This window comes from Citrus sinensis, chromosome 6 (genome assembly GCF_022201045.2).
Source record: "Citrus sinensis cultivar Valencia sweet orange chromosome 6, DVS_A1.0, whole genome shotgun sequence".
Taxonomy (NCBI): domain Eukaryota; kingdom Viridiplantae; phylum Streptophyta; class Magnoliopsida; order Sapindales; family Rutaceae; genus Citrus; species Citrus sinensis.
Window position 1 is genome coordinate 24,590,751 of NC_068561.1, and position 16,466 is coordinate 24,607,216.

The 16,466-nt window shown below is 33.9% G+C and overlaps 2 protein-coding genes and 1 pseudogene across 2 annotated transcripts; 1 reads left to right on the forward strand and 2 right to left on the reverse strand.

The window, feature by feature from the left end:
* Positions 1 to 203: 203 nt before the first annotated feature.
* On the reverse strand, positions 204 to 2,063 carry LOC112498676 (uncharacterized). Its single transcript, XM_025100275.2, has 5 exons — positions 1,856 to 2,063; positions 1,666 to 1,730; positions 1,416 to 1,563; positions 852 to 919; positions 204 to 692 (listed from the first exon to the last, which is right to left on the reverse strand). The coding sequence occupies exons 1-5, from the start codon at positions 1,941 to 1,943 to the stop codon at positions 492 to 494; spliced, it is 570 nt and encodes a 189-aa protein (XP_024956043.1). The 5' UTR covers positions 1,944 to 2,063; the 3' UTR covers positions 204 to 491.
* Positions 2,064 to 5,141: 3,078 nt separating this feature from the next.
* LOC112498649 (GDSL esterase/lipase 7-like) lies at positions 5,142 to 7,909 on the forward strand (annotated as a pseudogene).
* Positions 7,910 to 8,932: 1,023 nt separating this feature from the next.
* On the reverse strand, positions 8,933 to 11,433 carry LOC102621205 (F-box/kelch-repeat protein At5g15710). Its single transcript, XM_006482390.3, has one exon. The coding sequence runs from the start codon at positions 10,842 to 10,844 to the stop codon at positions 9,549 to 9,551; it is 1,296 nt and encodes a 431-aa protein (XP_006482453.1). The 5' UTR covers positions 10,845 to 11,433; the 3' UTR covers positions 8,933 to 9,548.
* Between the last annotated feature and the right edge of the window lie 5,033 nt (positions 11,434 to 16,466).

Here is a 16,466-nt window from a genome sequence, read left to right on the forward strand (position 1 = left end):
CCAAAAATGGGCTTAGGGAGATAGGCGTCTGACAGAATGAACACATTGACGGTCATGAAATTTTAACTTTAATTTTATGTTAGAAAAATTATTCAATCCGAAAAATTTAACGAATAAATAAGAGCTCAACATTATAATTAAAACATGGCACTGACAATTGTTAAAAAAAAAAAAAAAGAACACGGCACATAACTCTCCAGAAAACTAGTTTTTTTTTTTCCCCAGAAAAGATGAAGGAATTATGAAGGCACACTTCATGTACAGAACTTTTATATTTCTACTATACTTAATGTCCTTGTAACTAAAAACAACCAAAATTTGCCTGTTCCTATGCATGCCTTTATGGCTTCACAAAAACTAAGAAATACAAAACCAAAAAGAAGCTTACTTAATCCTATATTATATTATAGGTTAAGCGAGACTTCGCTTCCTGTTAGGGCAAAACTGTGAGAGCCTAGCTAGCGAGCTAAAATAACACAACTAAACACTGATCAGTGTCGAGGCTCGTGATTGTTGATTGGAGGCTTGCGGCGAGGCTTTGACATTCCTCTGTAATCCTTCTGCATCAAGTTCTCGATCTCTTTAGCCGCGATGAGAAGCCTTTGAGTGTCGACATCAGGACGCTCTTGTGAGACTTCATTTTCTTGATCACGAGGTTGCATTTGCTTGGGGTTCGAAAGAGAAACAGCTGGCTGTTGTGAAAACATAAAGTAGTGTGAAATGTTAGAATATAGCCATAGGTTAGTGGAAAAAGCAATATACTTTTTTTTTTTAGGGGTAAAGTGCATGTGTTTGATATAATACATTCTTTCTGTTGTGTCATTGTGTGTGTGAAAAAGAGAGACAATCACCTGATCATCATCTTGGGGGTGATCAAAGCTTTCAAGATACTTCTTTGAAGCTTCGGCACTTCGCTTTCCTGCATTAAAAAGAACAAATATATATCATAAATTAAACCATGCATTATTTAATTAATTACTTTCGCAACACACATATATCTCAAACTTTGATTAATAAAATAAACTAAGAAAAAAACTAGTTAATACTCCCATGTAAAAGATTGGATAGCATTAAGATAAGTAACAATGTACTGCGACTGATGAATAGCTCAAGCATACGAAAATCCATTTTATACACAACAAAATTTCTTGCAAATTAATACAAGTATACGATACATATAATTTCCTAGCTTGCTGGCACATTACTAAGGCAAACAAAGTGATCTGAAATCACTGCTCATCATCAGTTATGTTTAGGAGGGTGGCGTTTAGGCCCATGATAATCAGAATTGAAGGCTACAAAACCAGCTGCATTATTCAACTTATGACTATTACTTTTATGATCCTCAAATTTTCTTTTGCCTAAAAAATCTCCTCTCCCTTCAAAGTGAAAATTTCCATCAGAATGACTGGCACCTGAAATCTTCAAAGTCCCTGATTTATCCATCCCTTTGGGGTTCTTCTCATGCTCTTTCCAAACCATATGTACTGCCATTTTCCTTCCTTGAAGCCATAGTTTACTCATGCTGATTGCGCCAGCAACGCCATGATCATCAGCAACCTCCTGCGTAAATGTTTGTATTTATGAAATAATCAGAATTAGCTAATCAAAATAATTGATGACAAATTATCATAGCTAATGCAATAACAAGCTTAATTAGCTAACCTTTCGAGGAGAAACAGCATGTCCTTGATCAATTGCACCAAGCCCATTTCTTGATGTTGCTTCATCTAAAAAAAAGAGGGAAAAAAATAAATAAAGAAAGAAAACATAAGCTCAATCAATCTGTAACCCATGTTGCTTATTGAATTTCAACAAAATTAATGGAGAAGAAATTAAGCATTAATTATTTTACCTTGAGCAAGTGCAAAAGAGCAATCTCTAATGCCATGCATAAGAAAGAGAAACCCTATCGCAATAATTAAAAGCCTTATGGGAGCCATCTTTTAATCTGTGATTCTTCTTTTTGTTTGAGAATGTGTACTTGTTCAGCGAAATAAGGAGGGGAACTTTGAAAACCTAGTGTGAGCTTTATAGAGAGTTGAAACCAAGTCAAAGCTAGGGTTCCGACACCTACCCGATTATAAAATATTGCTTCTTGTACTGGAGCACAGCCAGAACACTGAAGCAGTGCCATACTGCCATATAAATATTACAATCTATATTAAAATTAAATTAATTATTAAATTAAAAAAAAATGAAAACAGTGTTCTCCATTTGTATTGATTTCATATGGGTTGAATGAAAGGACCAATTGGCCTCGAGGTCTACAATATTGAATAGAATGTATATGCGTATTGCCAATGGTGCCATGCATGGACGAAAACCTCACTTACAATTTAATAGAATTCTAAAAATAATTTATTTATATCGAAAAATTGTGGAAAGTAGCTTATATAAAATAAAACTATTGTTATCAATTAGTTGTACAAAATATTTCTATGTATGTTTATATATATGTAAATAACAATTTTGTAATTATTATCATCCATTGGACGGTTGTATTATCTCCGATGTATAGAAGATTTTATCCGGTATAACACTTAGTTCGGTCATGAAAATTACTCCAAGTTGACGATATTTGATGAACAATCTAGGTCTTTCTACATTTACCGCGGCAATTCCAAAATGTAAAGCACATATATTTGACTGAGCACAAAGAATTGTGAAATTTGAAGCAGCTTTCTTATTTTACTAATGAAATTATTAAGTTATATATCTACCAGCTGGCAGCCCGATGATTATGGTTTTGGCATGTCTATTTCACACATAGCTATATAGCATTCAATAAAAAATTAATAATAGGGTTTAGTTTTCATGAAAATCATGCTTGGAAGCCTAATTAGTCTATTTGATATTCGATGTTGGTTGATATCCTTGTATAATTTTACACTAAGTAAACGAGTTTATTCTTTGTGAAGGTATTTATAAATTCAGACAATTGGGTCAATTCTTACAAAGGTCATCTCAGTCAGAGATTCGGTCTAAGCTGTGCAAATTAATTACTAATTACGAAAAATAAAAGAATGTTATAAAATTAACAAAGGGATTTGTTCCATTGGATCCCCTAACCAATTAGGGCTTAGGCTATTTATTTTTTTTGCTTTCCCTCTTTTTACTAAACCAGCAAAAATAAAAAATAAAAGAGGCTGTAGATTCTTTCAGCTGGTGAATTTTGTATGAATTGCTACGTATTTAATTTCCACTTCATCATGATTCAAAACTTGAAAACTCACAAGGACTCAAAATTTCCATATATACACACTTGACCCAAAGTTAGAAGACTTACCATCAAAGTTAGAGTTAATTACACAGTGCAGAATGTCTTTATTTGAAACAGAAACTTTATTGAAAAAGGATTTAGTATGCAATAAAAATTAGAATATTCATGTAATTAATGAAAGCTTGAAAGTGGAGGTGGTGAAACATAGTTCCCAAAGAGAAGCGTGCATGAGCTAGCTAGCATAAGCATCAAATTAAGAGCTTGGTGGAACATGGCAAGTGATTGTGCATAGAATTTCTAAATAACACCAACTTTAACGATGAATCTTTTATAATAAATTAGAGTTTGGTGTTAGGATTTTAGAACACGAGGGCGTGTCCTCCAACTTGTTGCTTGTGATTGCTCCTTGATATTGGTGTTGCTTCTCACTAAGTCGGTTCTCCAAGTTTTCTTCCTTACATCTAATCTTTATACAAATTCATTCAAAAAAGTTTTTTTTTTTTAAATACTACTTCATTATTATCTTTTTAACGCTAATATGTGTATACTACAATTAGAAATCTATTAATATTTAAAATTAAAAATTCATTAAATTATTATAAATTAAATCAATTATGTCACGGCCTAAGTTCCTGCTTTCGATAATGCTAGTAAAAGAATTGAAACTCCCTGACTTGGAGACGAGTCTGTCATCTTACTGTACATGGCTTCAGCCAAATGTATGGACCACATAAGCTCCAATTAACAAGATAAAAAGAATAAAATAAACCTCTCTTTTAACTACATATAATCTCAAAGCGCTCAATACACAATATTTGCTCTCAATTCAATGCTGCTCCTGCAATCTTTTAATAAAAAAGGCTGGTATAATAGCAAGCCACTTGTTGGAATGCTGTGTCCCTTTGCTTGCTTGCTGTCACTTCACCTTGTTTAAATGTCAAATTTTTATGAGTTCATGAATTCTTTCTAAGCACTGCAAACGAGATTTGGACACTTGGAGAACAAGTATGGCTCCGTTTACCAATGTCATGTCTTTAATCTTAATGAAGTAATTAATTAGATTAATCTACTGTTAACAAAATGATACTGATGATTGCGTCTATAAACTTTTGTGGGTCTAGGATTTGTGTCAATCCTGTACGGATTTTGATCCTTTGAGTTATGGGGATTCCAAGTTTCACGTGGATGATTAAAAGTGCTTTTTGGGTAATTAAACGAGATTGCAACATTTTGATGTATAATTTTCAATTTTATGATATGGGCCTGAAAATTTTAGTTATTTTCATTATGGTGCAAATTAAATGCATTGTCATCCTCTGGCCTCTGCAAATTATGTTTCTTTTCAGTATGACCCTCCAACTTCCCAAGTCTGCTCTGCCCCTAAGCCCATTGACCACAAAATTCTTGGAGCCAATGCTAGGCAGCCGAAGCTCAACTTGGGTCCATATCACTGCAGCCCAGCACCAGTAATTGCCATTTACTAGTAACACCCTATGTATGAGCTAAGCAAAACCAGACAAAGCAAGGCAAAAAGCCCAATTGGCTATTGCCAGTTTGCCAGCCAAGAGCCAACGAGGCAACGTTTGCACTAGTCATGCATAACTCCCAACTTCCTGCCGAAATTTTTTTTGCTAGTTCTACTGCAAAACCAATGCCGTGCAAATCTCACAAGCTATGTGCAATGATAGCTACACTTGTGTGAGAGATGGATTGAGACATTAGAAATAACGGCAGTGGAAAAGACAACACAAATTTTGGGTCTGTTAGTTAATGCAGATTAAAAACACAGTAAGACTTAACCACCCAGCTTATTGAGTATGCTCATGCCAAATTCTCCTCACTATACGGAGAAAGAGAAAACAAAATTATGGAGAGAGAAAAAATAAGTCTTGCTATTCTGTTTCTTCACGTCTTGATCATGCAGCAGTTTCTTGCGTTTGCTCATGGACAAGCAAGTAATACTTCTCTAACACCGGCCATGTTCATCTTTGGTGAGACTATGATTAACAGTGAAAACAACAACTCCATAATGACCATTGCACGAGAAAACTATAGGCATCCTCATGGGATTGATTTTGGCTATCCTACTGACCGCTTCTGCAACGGTATCAGTGCTGCTGGTTGTGCAGGTACTTAAAAGAAATATACACATCATTTTCATTTAGCAAGGACGTTACTGCTTTATATAGTAAGAAAGTTCTTTACATTTTGCAGCTCATTACCTTGGTTTGCCATTTATTCCACCTTGACTATGTCCGCTGTCTGAAGGTAAAAACATCATGAAGGGACTAATTAGGCATCTGCTGCAACTGGGATTCCTGACGAGATTGGGCGACATTATGTCAGTTCCATATTTTCAGTTCATTGTATGTTACTTGGTTTAACTATTTTATAAAGTTGCACTAGAAATACTTCTCTTCCATTTTAGCTGAGTGTTTACCACAATTTAACTCATGACTCATGAGGCCAGCAAATAGTTCAGTACCCTTGTTGACAAAATTTTGAACGTATGTAGAAAAATAATCACATCAGTGCACAGTAAGTTTAGTATAGCATATGAAGCAAGTAAATTACGTGCAGAAAAAGACTAGGCTAGTGACTGGACACACCTTCTAATCTCAGTTCTACATACCTCTAAAGTGCAGAAAAAGACAAGGCCAATGACCCGAACACCTTATCTCAGTTTCTATAGACCTCCTAAACTAACTTGTCCCCTTCATTTCATAAATAACTGATCTCAATATTTGAAAACTACGTTACTAAAAGATTTGACTCAAAGTATTACTATTTTCTGGGAGCAAGGATAACATGTTAAGGATAGATCACTCTATTTAAGACCACAATCATGTACAACCAATTTTCCAAAAACCAACCGATCTAACCCAGTACATTGCCAAATCACTATTCCTTATTAGTATAGGCAGCAATGACTATATAAACAATTATCTCCAGCCAAGCACGTATGCCAGCAGTCAAATCTATAGCGGAGAAGGTTTTGCTGTTCTCATAATAAATAATTTCTCAGAGCAATTATCAGTATGTCCTTATCATAAGCCTTGAGGGAGTGTGTGTGTTTGTATGTAAGTTTATCTTGTATCGTATTTTGTCATATAAAATGTTTATATTATTCTAGGAAGATGGTTTGAGAAGGCAATATATCAATCATGAAATTAGGAAAGGAATGGAATGTACATCTTCCCAGAAAATGGCTTCACATCTTCCTAGAAAATGACTTCAGCTCCACCTAATCTCATACATTCTCTCAAGATAATACAATAACAACCAATATCAGGTACACTTACATAGATATTATAGATTCCCAAAAGGACATGGATGGAATGCAGACCAAACCATACCTGATTTGAATATAATCAGAAGTAGCTTATATAAGTAAACCAGACAAAGTGGCATAAAAGTGATGCCTGAACTACGGGACTAAGTGGTTATCATCTTGGTTCCACCGGATTAAATTCTCTCAACTACCCAGTAGTCATCTTTGTAACACCTGCATCACAAAGAAACCGAGAATTCTGTAGACCCAACGTTTATTAACAAAGAATATATTGCGTGGTTCATGCAAATATATATCTACCTGCAAGAATTTCTCCATTATTTTGCTCTTTTCTTTTTCCGAGGTTACATGTATGCTGAAATGCCCAAAGTAGAAAGCTTTATCCGAGCAAGAATTAGAAAAACTAGGTTATGTAACCTAAAAAAACATAGCCCGGATACATTTCACAATAAAATGTAACAAAAATACAAGTGGATTGTGACAGAACTTGTGCGTGCTAAATATTTACAAGCAGCTTAAGAAAAATCCTCCATTTCTAACTCAATGTGTAACTGCTTAGGAAAAAGCTGAATACTAACCTGAAAAATGATAATAAAATAATAACCATAAATGATATTTTCTTGTATCTCTAGAAATTGTACATCTTGGGAGTGCGGAAAACGGTGTGTGCTAGACTTGGACCACTTGGTTGCATACCCAGTAAATATCTTTGGCAAGCAGCAACAACAGCTGTAATTGAGCAGGTCAACAACTTGGTTACAATATTCAACAGCATCTCATTCAGCTCACCTTTTGTCTTCTTTCAATTCATCAATACTGAAATTTTTCAAGACTCAGCATCAGTGTTGCAAGTTCTTCAGCCTCTCTATCATTCAAATTTCTTTTAAAATTGGACCTCCAATTCCAATTATTCTGGATGAAACATTCCTAGAAAGGCATAATATGTACAAATGGGGGAATTTCTCACAACAAAAAAACAGCCCTCTATTTATCCTCCCAAAAATGATTATACTTCCCATTTCCCACTTCTAAGGCAACATGATTAAGAAAATTAGGGTAGTCCTTAGATATAGCTTTCCGAGGGTTTCTATTGAATATTTCAAATACTATTCAATCTAAATATAACTTTTTCACAACCAAAAAAAAAAAAAAAAATCGACATCAACCCTTCTTTTAATTTTCTGACCCTTTTTGCATTTCCAAATGAAAAATTTATCTAAATAGTACAATGGCACCAATTTCCAAGGTTTCTCGTCACAAACAAAGCTTGTTGTGGAAACATGAGAAATGGAGGGCATCTTACCTGCCTTCCCCTGCAGCAACCATGGGCTAACAGAAATCAAAACATCTTCTGGGATCCTTTCATCCAAAACTGCCAATGCAATTGTAGTTGATAAAAGTAACAAACACTTGCTTTTCAATAAGCATTGACCACCTGGCAGAACTATGGAGGATATAAGAGAGAAGAAAAGTCCAGTGTAACAGCCTTCATTTCTATTACTCAACAGTATGGCGGCCTTTATTTCTGTTACTACTCTAGTTTTCATGTAGATGATGCAAGTGAGCAACAAAATACATGGCATTGCCATACTATCTAAAAAAGCTTCAGTAAACCAAATCTGTAGAACATTTTCATTCTTCCTTGATTAAGGTGACTGTTAGTCTTACCTTGAAGCTGATGGCCCAATCAAAAGAGGACATCATTATCTCCAAAACATCTAGACTTGTTTTAAAACAAGGCTACCAAGCTAGTAGAGAACCTAAAGCAGCCAAAAAGAATACAGATTAATTCTCTGTGAAAAGCATTTCGTAAGAATTAGAAACGATCAAACTGAATAACTCCAGCCATGATGCACCCTATCCCACAAGAGACTCTTCTTGCTGCTGGACATGAAGAAACACTCATACCGGATTCTTGAGAAAGAATTATGGTGAAAATTGCAGTTTGTCCAACAAAATTGCTGTACAAATCAACAAAGGAGTATTCCCCTCTCTTATCCAACAATTGTGAAATCTCCACGTAACTCCATGCAAAATATGACAAAACTCAGGGAAAAGATCGGTTGACACCCCCTACTTGGCTAGATATTTGACAGATTACAGATGGGACATGGAAAGAATGATTAAAACCCCTACGATTTCACCTGAGCATGGGAATAAAATTAAAATTTTGTGACAAATCAATTAGTGATGTACATTTGAGTACCCCTTTAACCATCATAAATAATTTCAAGTAACTTTTGAAGTTCTAACCATATTTACTTGAGAAGCAGTGATAATATAAATTACACCGTGCTATCCTTGACTAAAAATCTAAGAGGGTTCGTTATATATCTTTTAGCTACTTATGTCAATTTCAGAAGAAGGGAAAAAGGACAATAGTTCTAAATTTGAGCAAAAGAAGCAGCACAAAAAAAAACCAGCTAACTTAAGCAACAAAGGCTCGAGATATATGAACAAGAATCAACACTAGACGATTGTATAAATGAACCAACATGAATAAATAATAAGAAAGTAACAAAATTTCAATATAAGATACTTGCAAGTGCTAAACAATTTCAAAAAGTGTACAAAAACTTTAAAGGTAAAAAGAAGGAAAAATTCTTCTTACAATTGTTCCTAGGCATTAGCATACATTTAAGTACATTCTATATTTAGCCCAGCTCTATTCCAGTTATAAATTACAACAGGGCGCCCATTCCATATGCACAGAGCCCAGACCAGACGATGCCAAGGAATGCTTTCTAGAAAATTCAGTGACAAAACCTGCTTGGCTGCTTCCAAGCGTAATTACTCTATTCACCATAATGGTGTGATGTAAGCACATGCTCCACCCTTCATACTGATGCAACATGCAAAACTCAATGAATTTGGATCATAAATCAGCCAGAAAAGGTCAGAGAACTTTGGGAGGATCCGTCAGACAATCAGAAGTGGAATTAGTAAAAGAGGAGGTTAAAAGTGAAGATTATACCCTCATAAACCTCTCAATAGAAAATAAAATGTTAGGCCCCGAAGCTAAAAATTTCCAGCTCAATAGATGGAAGCATCAAATCTTGGCTCATAAAAGCAGACCTGGCTATTATACGACTGAAGAGCACATCCAGCAATCCAAGACCAAGCTTTCTTATCCACATCGTAAAGAAGGCCCTTCCCTTGGTTCCACGATGTAAAACAGATTAAATTATCCTGTCCAAAGCACTCAAATCTTTCAGCTGATAGCCTTAATAAAGCTCGAAAATATTTTGGCGGCATCCTACTCATCTCCACCCACATAATCTTTGAATGATCCAATTCCCAAATTCTCATGCTCTGGAGGGTACTATAGAGACCAATCCTTCCAACAAGAAACAGACGCTTCTGTGTACCAGCAACCAAATACCCGTCTAACAAGGAACGGGGGAACTTCGCCGGGATGTGTTCCCAGTAACCTGTGTCTAGCCTGTACATCATCAAACCCAGTGGCGAAAGAGTTTCCAAATACAACCGGGAGTCACAATACGCCATCTTTGAAGAGCAAAGATTAACTGCAGGCATTATCTGGTGGACAGCCCATCTGTCAAGTTTTGAATCATACACTTCAGTGGGCAATGACTTGTCACCATATATATCACTAGTCGCAATCACTTTGAATGAACGGTCCACCCGGTCAACAACCATTATCAACTGTCTTTGCTGATTATAATGCATGCTCGGCAATGTCCTCCATGATTGGGTAAGCGGATTGCACACGAGTGTTCTGAAAGTTAGCCCATCAAGCCCAGAAAAACAAACAAGACCACCTGAAGAACCAACCAACCAGAATGCCCACAGAGGCAAAAAATTAAATGGAATCCTATACCATGTTTTCAGCGGCAAGCTAAAAACTGAGCATTGCGGTGTCTGAGAGTTCTTCCAAAATGTAAGAAGACAAGGCCCATGAGATGGCACTTGTGAATGAAATTTAAGAAAACTACCATCCTGAAGTATAGAATTCCACCGTCTACAAACAGAACGAAGCCGAAAGATCATAAAAGGAGGAACCCTGGCTAAAATCTCATTCAACAAGTCTTCAGGCAACATCGCCCAGATGTTATCTTCCATTTGGACATCTGGATGGATTGCTTTACCAAATGTAGCTGCCGTTTCCTCATCTAAACCACGAGGTTTTGTCTTAATCACCTTTTGCCTAGAAGGGCTAGTATTTCTCGATCCAACACGACCCATAGGGCTTGTGTTTCTTGAACCACCACCCCTAATAGGTGACACTTGCTTAGGACACCTCTCTTGTGAACTAGATAATGTAGCTTCCCCGGACCTAGAATCAGAAGCTTGACCAATGCCTTCCATGTTAACAATCCCTAAAGACTCAATTAACCAAAGACAAGCTCTTATATACACCAAATGTATACTCTATTCCAAGTTTTACACACCAAAAAGATCCAAACTTTCAAGCTCAAGTGCATTCAGTCACAACCCAATAAGAAATTCTGATCGGAAACACCAAATGTAAGCTCCCAATTCACTTTCCAGATAACAAAAATTCAAACTTTCAAGCTCAAATATTGATTTCAAGCCTCAAACAACAATACCCAAAACCCCAAACAATCAAATAACAACTGTCCTTCAAAAGCCCTAACATTTAGCCAGATCCCCAAATGACCCACTTTCAATAAATGGTAAAATTAAATCAACAACTATAATATTAAATGAGCTACAGAGCGAAGATCAACTAACAATAATTCAAAGATCGAAACTTTGAGGGTTATTTAGCAGGTGGGTTACCTTTGAATTCAAGAATCATGAAACTCACTTTTGGCTTTTAGTGGGATAAAGCTTCCTCAGAGAACTCAAAAGAAGAAAACTTGGGCATTGAAATGAGAGAAGAAAGAAGCCAACCCAAAAGACTTTTTTTTTTCCTAACATTGCTTCTGATTTGTTTTGTCATTATTTGGTGTAATTAATGAAAAAAAATTGATTTTTGGAGACACTTTATGCTGTGCCATCTGTTGATCCTGATTATGATGCTTGCCTAATCAATGCTTGCCATTTCAGCAAACTTTCAAAATTCGTTAGTCAATACGCCATGACAATGCGATTTCATTTCAATTAGTTAATATGGACAGTCAATTTATTAATGAAATTAGGTTTTTATTGATTTGTTTCTTTTTAGTTTTTGTTTTTCCTTACCTATCCAATAATAATAATAATAATAATAATAAGCTGGAGTGTTAGGTATTTTGACAAATACTTTAAAATAACCCTCTTATTAAAATGTATAAAATCAATGGAGTCTATATTAAATTATATTTTAACATATGAAAAATAAATTTATAAAATTTCCTTTAAAATGAAGACTGGAAATCCTCAACAGTTTAAATATACATATACAGAGATAAATAAAAGTTAACAATGGATATTATTAGAATGGACGGTGAGGATCGATGGGCAATTATGAGAAGAGAAATGTTTGTGACGGAGAATATTTTTGTTTCGTTTAAAAGAATTATAAAATACAAGTTAATCGGGTCCACTAAATGCTGTTGATCTTTCATCGTTGGGCTCCACTAACTCATCAAGCGGTTGTTGATATCTTTGATTAAAAAACAGTTGTTCGTTCAACTGACGCTCCGAGTGGGGCCTACCTGATAGCGCGCCCCTTCAATTTAAGCATGACCAAAAAATATTTAATTAAAAAATTGTGGAAAATAATTGTTGTCACAGAAAATTTGAGGCCCCTTCAATTTAAGTTTTGGATAAAAAACAAGGAATACTGAAAATTGTAAGAAAATGTGTTTGCCAAATCTTATCTAATATATATATATATATATATATATATATATGGATATTATTCTAGCTTTTAGTTCAAAATTTGAAAACAATTTAAAATTTGTTTTTCCGTGTTTTCATTTAACAGTTTCCAAATCAAATATTATATTAAACACATTTTAAAATACTCAAAATGGTAAGAGATCAAATCAAGTTTTTGAATTACGGATTTAAATGAAGAAGTATTTAGTGTTAAATTTAAAATGCATTTTCAATTTTAAGAACGATGATGATTTTATTAAGGAAACAAAAAGAATAAATAATCTTATATTTAAAAGTAATTTATTTTGTCATAGGCGTTCCTCGACTAAACATGAATGTGTCTTGTGTTCGCAATCATCTAAAGAGAAATTTTAAAATACATCATAGATACTATATTAGTCGTACAATAAAAAAATCATGTTATGTATTTACTATGAAAAAATATCATGCAAGTAGTAGTTATATTAAATCTAAATACATATATCATACATGTATTAGTTAATTGTATTATCTTGACAACAAATAACAAAGTTATAATTCTTAAATCTAAATACACAGAGAGAGACATTTGTTGATTAGGTGATATCGAAGTTTCCTCACCTGCAAATTTTTTTTAAAAAAATTCAATAAAATGTATGAAGGCAATTGTAGTCAATTATAAATTTATAAATTCATATTCTTATTACACCAACTATAATTATCTAAGTAGAGTCTTGACAAAATTTTATCGTAAATATCATTAATCTGCATTCAATTATTTAAAAACAAAAGCAGAATTAAAAATCATTTTATTTTTGGGTTATCGTCAATTAGCGATTTGAATTTTGAAGCATCATGCCACTCCGGCAATGAATCGAGGCATGGACAATTCAAGCCACAACCAGAGCCCCATAAATATTGTATTACGTGAGGCCACCACCTTTCAAATAACACCACTACTAACCCATAATTGATTTTTTTTTTTTTGGTTATAAGATGAACACCGGGTAAAAATTTATTTAGTCCCTATATTTTAAGATTATTATCCATTTAGTCACTGTATTTTTAAAATTATCTCGAAACATCCCTACTGTTAAAGTATTGATACAACTACCATTATTTTTTATTTCTTTTGGCTTACTTTTACAATATTACATTTTTATAATAATTTTTTTATTTGGACATTAATAAAATAAAATAATTAAATTACTAAGTTAACTTTAAAAAATAAAATAAAAATTATATTAATTTTTTTGCAAGTACCATTTGCCCACTTGATAGTTTGCATATAATTTTTGGCAATTTAATTTTGACAATTAAAAATTAATATAATTTTTTTTATGTTTAGGGTTAAATTGATAATTTAATTATTTTCTTTTTATTAATGTCCAAATAGATAAAATAAAGTATACATATATTATATTAAGCAAAAAATGGAGAAACTATACAATAATTAAATTCATGGGAAATTTTAATACACAGACATTTTATGGTACATTCGACAGTGTTCTTCACTGTCTAGTTTATTACAATATAGGATGTAACCACCGCAAAAATTCACAAGATCTATGATTGAGCATGGTCTACTATATTTAAATAACACGGAGAAATGCACGGTTTCTCTCTAATTATTTTAATATACCGCCAAAGTTAGGAATAAGTTTTAAAAAGCTCCATTTGACAAAATTATTATTTTGTCAACGATTTAGTATTGATATCATAGTAAATTAGTTGAAATAAAATTTTATATTTTACGAAGAACATAGTGACATCAACAATTTCCTTATCGAATTAGATAAAAAGTGAACCACAAGCATCTTTTTGTGACAACAATGCCTTGTGCCTTTTTTGATTCATGATGTAACAGTGAGTATTGATAAAATTACAAAACTTAAAAGAGTCTGTCACTGGATGATAATACCATCCATCCAATCGAAATCAAAGAATTATAAAGACAGTGCTACTTTTGTATGAATTAAAATCTCTTAATTTATTATGTGATCAAGACTTGTCTAATATATTCGCCACTAATTTGGTATCTTGTGTTATATATATATATATATATATATATATATGGAATGGTAAACAAGACATGTATACATTTTTTTTTGTTTTGTTTTGGGATATAGTAGATAGAAAAACACACTATAGACGATTTTTAATCGTTGATACATATGCATTTTTTTTTTTTTTGACCACGAGGTATCTTGGGGAGAGTCCCAACTGTGGAAGACACCTTTAAGCCCGTACCACAACTTAGATTAGAAGTCATCACTCGAACGGAGATGCACAGGTTCTCCCAACAAAAGCGACTTTTCTGGGGAGCAAACCCAGTCAAGCCACTTAAGGAGACTCCATTGCCATTAGAGCCAACACTTTGTTGGTAATACATATGCACTTTTATTATACTAAAACAACTCTCTTTATTAGTATTAAACCAATACCGATTCATGCAAATTAAATATTTTAATCGAGAATTGGCGCAAGTAAAGATTTTTAATTTAATAACAGGGAAAAGAGAAGTAAAAAAATAATCAAAATTAAAACTGTAAAAAAAATTCCAAAACATTAAACATTTACAACTGCTGCTTGCGTTCTAGCCGGAGGGCTCTCACTCTACTGGGCGAGCATCCCCAGCTGATGACTGGACAAGAGATTTCTTGCCAAATCATTCAGAGAAGTTGCTAACTGACGCAAAGCACTAACTTAATATACCTTCTTTTCGGTCGTGCGAAGTTAAATAAACTTAAAAAATATTCAAATAAGAATTCGTCCCCACGTGCAAACATTAATTTATCATCCGGATGGAACTGAAAAAATTGAAGAAACTCTTATCTATATTTTAAAATCGTTTGGACGTCTGCGCCTGAGCGCCATTCTTCAAATAAGTTCAACCCTTCAACACCTGCGGTGACTTCAGGTGGTTCAAAAAATTGGAAAAACTTTCCTTTGCCTTCTCTATCAAAACTGTCCTGGATACCAATGAATGACCGTCCTAAAAACACTACCAGCAGCAGCAGCAGCAAGCAAAATTTAGATTGTTTAAGCTAGTAATAGTATATATAAAACAATAGAGAACGACGAGACTTATCTCAATGATCGATCTTACTACAAATAATATAGCTCTCAAATAGACGTTACCTGACAGCTTCCCTGAGAACAAGATTAGCTTCATCAATCACGCGATAAGTCTATTCCAAGACAGAATTCTTGAAGTCTGGATTGGGGCCACAGGTGAATTCAAGCTTGAGTTCCTCAGAATCATTAATCCCAGACCACTTAATGTCCGTTAGATACTTGACCATGGCGATACCAAAATAAAAAAAAAACTTAATACTCAAGTAACTTACTTCTGGATGAAGCAAATGGTAATATCTCATTGCAATGAGCCAGAAAATCTAGTACTTTTCTCTCTGCATTGTGAGTTTATGTACATAAACAATCAAATACAATTCCACGAGGAATTTGCCACAATAATATTTTAAGGAATTTCATAATTCCTGTTTTGATATGCAAAGGGTGTCCTTGTTAGCCTTATCCTCTTCCTAGACCATTGCACCATAATTTGGGGCCCCTTGGACTTCATTAACACCGCTAATAATATCACATCTCTGCAAGAACACTACAACCAACTGTTGCAAAGTGCAATCGGTAGATAGATCCTATGTTAATGACTTAATGTTAGTAATTAAAACAAAAATCTTCTTCAAAAACATTATCGCTTTTATATATCAAACCTATACAGCATTCAAAAGAGAATGCTTTGATTTATTTAAAAAAAAAATAACAAAATGATAATATCACCGCTGATAATATTTGTACGGTTAGTGTACTAATCAGATGTTTTTATCATTTGATTTGCAAGTTTCCAATTTTTGAAGTAGAATGATGTTGGTTTGTTGCAATCTTAATCTTAACGTTACACCTACTGAGATTTTTGATGGTTTGGCGAACTTTCTTAAAGAGTTTAGAGAAGAATCCAAAAGAAAAGAAAAAAAAGAACGAGAGAAGAAAACGGAGGAAAAAAAAGAAAGATTATGCAAAAATGTTTACACTGAGTTCATCCAGGTGAAACTCAGACGATTATGCAAAAATGTCGGCTCCCTTATCCCAAAGCAAAAGTAAGAAAAAAAAAAAAGTCTACACTGAGTTTATAATTAAAAGGTGTCTCTCATAGTAGGG

What these genes read in the sequence shown, in the direction of transcription:
- LOC112498676 (XM_025100275.2), bottom strand. Translation starts at nt 1,943, where the DNA reads ATGGCTCCCATAAGGCTTTTAATTATTGCGATAGGGTTTCTCTTTCTT. An exon ending in CTCTTTTGCACTTGCTCAAG is followed by an intron (nt 1,731 to 1,855) that starts GTAAAATAATTA and finishes TCTTTTTTTTAG; the next exon opens with ATGAAGCAACATCAAGAAAT. An exon ending in AGGGACTTTGAAGATTTCAG is followed by an intron (nt 920 to 1,415) that starts GTGCCAGTCATT and finishes TTTTTAATGCAG; the next exon opens with GAAAGCGAAGTGCCGAAGCT.
- LOC102621205 (XM_006482390.3), bottom strand. Translation starts at nt 10,844, where the DNA reads ATGGAAGGCATTGGTCAAGCTTCTGATTCTAGGTCCGGGGAAGCTACA.